Source organism: Palaemon carinicauda, chromosome 43, assembly GCF_036898095.1.
Source record: "Palaemon carinicauda isolate YSFRI2023 chromosome 43, ASM3689809v2, whole genome shotgun sequence".
Classification (NCBI taxonomy): domain Eukaryota; kingdom Metazoa; phylum Arthropoda; class Malacostraca; order Decapoda; family Palaemonidae; genus Palaemon; species Palaemon carinicauda.
The window spans coordinates 45,391,617-45,398,935 of NC_090767.1; the positions used below are offsets into that span (position 1 = coordinate 45,391,617).

Sequence of the window (7,319 nt, forward strand, 5' to 3'; positions counted from 1 at the left end):
CGCGATCTAGCGAAACTAAAGCAAATTAAATTCTCTCTCTCTCTCTCTCTCTCTGGATTTGGCAAAAACAAAAAAATAAAAATAAAGTAAAAATAAATCCTCCACATTCCTCCCCCCTTACTTTGCCAAATCCTTCTCACACAACACTTACATTATTTTTTTCATAACCCAGTCGCAGTCGGGAACGGGACCTCTGCTCCGAGTAACTGGGCCTCCATATACTCTCTCATTCACTTCTTCCTTATCACAATCATTCGCTACATTAACACTATTCCTATCTAAATCCCTATCATCTAATATATCATGTACAATCATATCTACCTCGTTCTCATCTGGCCCTATAATTACACTCATTTCTGTAAACAGTTCATCCATTTCATCAAAAACATTCTCAACTTTAGTAAAAGATTCATTCATACTACTAATCATTCTCCTATCTCTCACTCTCGCATTCGTCATCCTTTCTTTTACATCACCTAAGGAAAAGCCACACACACTATAGGTATCATTCATACTCAGCCATGATTCATCTGTATTAACACATTTATCTTCCATACACACTTGCACATTTACACCCTTGTCATACTTATTTCGTATTCTTACCTATATCTATAAATTTCCCTTGCACTTTCTCCTCACTTAAAACTTTCAAACGCCTCTTTTTCCTATATTCAACTAACACTAATTGTTTATTTTCCAGCCCTAACTTCTCATGCATACTAGATTCACACTTGCTCATTTCCAACCAACTACTCCTCCCATTCTCACAAACATTGATCCTATTCCTTCCACACACACAGGAGGACTCACCCAGCTGAACCCTCTTACACTCTAGTTTCCCGAACATCCTGGCTGACTTACTCCCTTCTTCCTACATACTCTAGCTACATGCCCATCTGCACCACATTCAGTACACTTACCCCGTGGCTCCTTGCACATTCTAGCATAATGACCATCCTTACCACAATTACCGCAAATCACATTTGTACGATTACTCCGACATCCACTCGCTATGTGCCCTGTCATACCACACCGATAACATTTTACCCCTTTCTCTTTCTTGCACTCACTAATTCTATGCCCTACCTCACCACATCCAAAACAAGCCCCTAGAGCCCATCTACATTCATTCTTCTTATGACCTTCCTTTCCACACCTATAACACTTTTCATTACGGACACGACTATCTGACATACCTCGATGTGCACTCACACTCCTATCCCCATTGCGCCAATTACCCTGCCTAAATCCTTCATTTGCCCTTACAGGTATTCCCACATTACTCGCCCTAACACTCCTATCTACTACATTATCAGCTACCCTCATTGGTCCTCTCAAAATTGCATCCTTATAACTACCAAATTCTATTACACTTTCTTCCATTCCAGTTCTTACACTCACAGATTTACTTTCTTTCATGCACCTATCTAACTCATAATCCTCAACTATCTCTAGTATATCATCCCATGTCAATCTCTCTTGCGTCCACCTCATTTTCTCTTTGCGTTTCAAATTAATAAATTCACACACATTCTCAGGTACTGTTGCCAAAAACTTCCTCATTAACTCCTTATTCTCATTTATACCTTCATCCCCATACTTCTTCCTAGCTAAAGTTTCCAACCTACATACGTACATTGATATCGCTTCTCCTGCATTCATCCGTGCTTCATCAAAATCATTCTTACGCTTATACTTAACACTCCCTTTCATACGTCTTACCTGCTCAATTATTCTCTTTTTCACACTTTCATAATCAACGTCCCCTACACTCATTATCACTCCATACATCGTCAACAAATACCCAGTCAAATATTCTCCTAACTCCCTAGCCCAAACTCTTTTACTATCACCATACTTATCCTGACAATACCTCTCATACTCCTTGAAAAAATCATATACATCCCTACTGCTATGCTCATTGAACCTTTCACACCGAGGTACCTCTCTCATAAACACATTCTTACACACATCACGTTCATTCTCACTGCTATCATCACTGTCTACTCCCTTGTTACCTTCTTCCTCATTTGAATATAATGAATCCACTTCCACACTTAAATTCCTATCCTTAACCATTCCCTTCTTACCCTTTTTCTTACTTACCACTTTCACCCATTCACGATCATCCTTGCTATCATCCTGACACTTTTTCTTCTCTTTCTTTACATCACTTTTACCTTTCTTATTCTTCCTATTACATTTTTGTTCATCCTTACTATGCCTAATTCCCTTATCTTCAATCTCACCATCACTATTACTACTATCACTATCACTTCCTTTCCCATTATCACCTACCTTATCCTTCTCTTCCACTACCAACCCATTACCCGAAGCTGAGGACACTCCTCCGACTGCACCTTCACCCATCATAGTTTTCATCATCCCCATGACTTGCCCCATCATATCTTCCATTCGTTTCTCCATTCGTTCTTCATTCTCTCGCATCCTCATCTCAACACCCTCTTCCACTCTTTCTACAGTTCCCTGAATTTCCCTCAGTTTCCTATGCATCTCCTCATTCTCACACCTTAACCACTTATTCTCTTGCAACAATTTCTCCTCACGCTCCTTACTCAGCCGCAATTCCTCCTTCAAAACCCTTAACTGCTCCTCCATTTTTCATCAACCTTATATCTAAATTCTTAACCTAATTCAATCCTTTGTCAAAGAGTTCAGCTTCAATCCCACCTCGGCTGTCCCTGTTCGGGCGCCAAAATAATGTGGCGGGATGTTGCACAAACAACCCCCACACCCTTGAATCACACTAAACAGACAATTGTCTCCTCAACACAAACTTTCCCCTTACGTTATCTAAAACCAGACTCTTTAACAGAAGGTAAAAAAAACTAAACATAACCTTAAAACTATATTTCCTAACACTAAAACCAAACACTTAATACTAAAAATCACCAACCATATTCCATAACCAAAAAAATAATCACAACTCAGTAATACAATCTTAACTTAACACAAAATAAACATTAATTAGAAAAAACTTCTGCAATCAAATAAACCCTAACAAAACTTAAAAGCTAAAATATACCACAACCACAAACATAAACAGAAATATTTTATATATTTCTGAGTGGACACCTTCGTCCACACAAGGGCCAACAGTCTTTTAAAGGCAACTACCACAGCTTTGTGGTCAACAATCCACTGTGTGGCAAATTGCCACCACTGCCTCCCTAATTGGGGTCCTGGATGTCATCATCATCATCATCATCATCCGAAAATTCCTTCTTACAGCCAAGTCGTTACCAATTGAATCCAAATCTAAAATAGCAGTCAGTTCCAAGTCCCTTATAACAAGCCAGGTCATCAATCAATGTTCAAAATATCTCTCTCAAAGGAGGAATCGCAGCCTGCCAAAATAAAAAAGAAAAACACTTACGAACACTTCTAGCTAACTGAACTATCGCACTATAATCAAAGATAAATAATAAATTGTTCCTATCATTCACAATCACGACAAGCAAAGATAAACAAAACTGTACTTACTTTGAAAATCAAAAAACACTTCCACGCTGGTCGAAAATATATAAATAGTTATCCAGCACTCACACAACTGCCTTAAGCTGCAGTCAAATAAAAAAAGCATTCGCTCCGAAACATTCACCACTGTCGTAACCTAACTAAAAAATGTAAACAAACAATCTCATTTGTACCAACAGTCTTTCTCACCACAAACGATCATTCTCTAACTACCACTTGCTCTTCGGCGCGCACCGCAGTCACACAAACACACAACCAAACACACAAACACACACTCAAACACACACTCAAACACACACACTCTCGCGCGATCTAGCGAAACTAAAGCAAATTAAATTCTCTCTCTCTCTCTCTCTCTCTGGATTTGGCAAAAACAAAAAAATAAAAATAAAGTAAAAATAAATCCTCCACATTCCTCCCCCCTTACTTTGCCAAATCCTTCTCACACAACACTTACATTATTTTTTTCATAACCCAGTCGCAGTCGGGAACGGGACCTCTGCTCCGAGTAACTGGGCCTCCATATACTCTCTCATTCACTTCTTCCTTATCACAATCATTCGCTACATTAACACTATTCCTATCTAAATCCCTATCATCTAATATATCATGTACAATCATATCTACCTCGTTCTCATCTGGCCCTATAATTACACTCATTTCTGTAAACAGTTCATCCATTTCATCAAAAACATTCTCAACTTTAGTAAAAGATTCATTCATACTACTAATCATTCTCCTATCTCTCACTCTCGCATTCGTCATCCTTTCTTTTACATCACCTAAGGAAAAGCCACACACACTATAGGTATCATTCATACTCAGCCATGATTCATCTGTATTAACACATTTATCTTCCATACACACTTGCACATTTACACCCTTGTCATACTTATTTCGTATTCTTACCTATATCTATAAATTTCCCTTGCACTTTCTCCTCACTTAAAACTTTCAAACGCCTCTTTTTCCTATATTCAACTAACACTAATTGTTTATTTTCCAGCCCTAACTTCTCATGCATACTAGATTCACACTTGCTCATTTCCAACCAACTACTCCTCCCATTCTCACAAACATTGATCCTATTCCTTCCACACACACAGGAGGACTCACCCAGCTGAACCCTCTTACACTCTAGTTTCCCGAACATCCTGGCTGACTTACTCCCTTCTTCCTACATACTCTAGCTACATGCCCATCTGCACCACATTCAGTACACTTACCCCGTGGCTCCTTGCACATTCTAGCATAATGACCATCCTTACCACAATTACCGCAAATCACATTTGTACGATTACTCCGACATCCACTCGCTATGTGCCCTGTCATACCACACCGATAACATTTTACCCCTTTCTCTTTCTTGCACTCACTAATTCTATGCCCTACCTCACCACATCCAAAACAAGCCCCTAGAGCCCATCTACATTCATTCTTCTTATGACCTTCCTTTCCACACCTATAACACTTTTCATTACGGACACGACTATCTGACATACCTCGATGTGCACTCACACTCCTATCCCCATTGCGCCAATTACCCTGCCTAAATCCTTCATTTGCCCTTACAGGTATTCCCACATTACTCGCCCTAACACTCCTATCTACTACATTATCAGCTACCCTCATTGGTCCTCTCAAAATTGCATCCTTATAACTACCAAATTCTATTACACTTTCTTCCATTCCAGTTCTTACACTCACAGATTTACTTTCTTTCATGCACCTATCTAACTCATAATCCTCAACTATCTCTAGTATATCATCCCATGTCAATCTCTCTTGCGTCCACCTCATTTTCTCTTTGCGTTTCAAATTAATAAATTCACACACATTCTCAGGTACTGTTGCCAAAAACTTCCTCATTAACTCCTTATTCTCATTTATACCTTCATCCCCATACTTCTTCCTAGCTAAAGTTTCCAACCTACATACGTACATTGATATCGCTTCTCCTGCATTCATCCGTGCTTCATCAAAATCATTCTTACGCTTATACTTAACACTCCCTTTCATACGTCTTACCTGCTCAATTATTCTCTTTTTCACACTTTCATAATCAACGTCCCCTACACTCATTATCACTCCATACATCGTCAACAAATACCCAGTCAAATATTCTCCTAACTCCCTAGCCCAAACTCTTTTACTATCACCATACTTATCCTGACAATACCTCTCATACTCCTTGAAAAAATCATATACATCCCTACTGCTATGCTCATTGAACCTTTCACACCGAGGTACCTCTCTCATAAACACATTCTTACACACATCACGTTCATTCTCACTGCTATCATCACTGTCTACTCCCTTGTTACCTTCTTCCTCATTTGAATATAATGAATCCACTTCCACACTTAAATTCCTATCCTTAACCATTCCCTTCTTACCCTTTTTCTTACTTACCACTTTCACCCATTCACGATCATCCTTGCTATCATCCTGACACTTTTTCTTCTCTTTCTTTACATCACTTTTACCTTTCTTATTCTTCCTATTACATTTTTGTTCATCCTTACTATGCCTAATTCCCTTATCTTCAATCTCACCATCACTATTACTACTATCACTATCACTTCCTTTCCCATTATCACCTACCTTATCCTTCTCTTCCACTACCAACCCATTACCCGAAGCTGAGGACACTCCTCCGACTGCACCTTCACCCATCATAGTTTTCATCATCCCCATGACTTGCCCCATCATATCTTCCATTCGTTTCTCCATTCGTTCTTCATTCTCTCGCATCCTCATCTCAACACCCTCTTCCACTCTTTCTACAGTTCCCTGAATTTCCCTCAGTTTCCTATGCATCTCCTCATTCTCACACCTTAACCACTTATTCTCTTGCAACAATTTCTCCTCACGCTCCTTACTCAGCCGCAATTCCTCCTTCAAAACCCTTAACTGCTCCTCCATTTTTCATCAACCTTATATCTAAATTCTTAACCTAATTCAATCCTTTGTCAAAGAGTTCAGCTTCAATCCCACCTCGGCTGTCCCTGTTCGGGCGCCAAAATAATGTGGCGGGATGTTGCACAAACAACCCCCACACCCTTGAATCACACTAAACAGACAATTGTCTCCTCAACACAAACTTTCCCCTTACGTTATCTAAAACCAGACTCTTTAACAGAAGGTAAAAAAAACTAAACATAACCTTAAAACTATATTTCCTAACACTAAAACCAAACACTTAATACTAAAAATCACCAACCATATTCCATAACCAAAAAAATAATCACAACTCAGTAATACAATCTTAACTTAACACAAAATAAACATTAATTAGAAAAAACTTCTGCAATCAAATAAACCCTAACAAAACTTAAAAGCTAAAATATACCACAACCACAAACATAAACAGAAATATTTTATATATTTCTGAGTGGACACCTTCGTCCACACAAGGGCCAACAGTCTTTTAAAGGCAACTACCACAGCTTTGTGGTCAACAATCCACTGTGTGGCAAATTGCCACCACTGCCTCCCTAATTGGGGTCCTGGATGTCATCATCATCATCATCATCATCCGAAAATTCCTTCTTACAGCCAAGTCGTTACCAATTGAATCCAAATCTAAAATAGCAGTCAGTTCCAAGTCCCTTATAACAAGCCAGGTCATCAATCAATGTTCAAAATATCTCTCTCAAAGGAGGAATCGCAGCCTGCCAAAATAAAAAAGAAAAACACTTACGAACACTTCTAGCTAACTGAACTATCGCACTATAATCAAAGATAAATAATAAATTGTTCCTATCATTCACAATCACGACAAGCAAAGATAAACAAAACTGTACTTACTTTGAAAATCA

At 38.8% G+C, this 7,319-nt stretch overlaps 1 protein-coding gene across 1 annotated transcript; it reads right to left on the minus strand.

Moving 5' to 3' along the window:
• Nucleotides 1-2,856: 2,856 nt before the first annotated feature.
• LOC137633396 (uncharacterized) lies at nucleotides 2,857-6,197 on the minus strand. Its single transcript, XM_068365623.1, has 2 exons — nucleotides 3,505-6,197; nucleotides 2,857-3,368 (listed from the first exon to the last, which is right to left on the minus strand). The coding sequence occupies exon 1, from the start codon at nucleotides 6,193-6,195 to the stop codon at nucleotides 4,636-4,638; it is 1,560 nt and encodes a 519-aa protein (XP_068221724.1). The 5' UTR covers nucleotides 6,196-6,197; the 3' UTR covers nucleotides 2,857-3,368; nucleotides 3,505-4,635.
• Nucleotides 6,198-7,319: the final 1,122 nt, after the last annotated feature.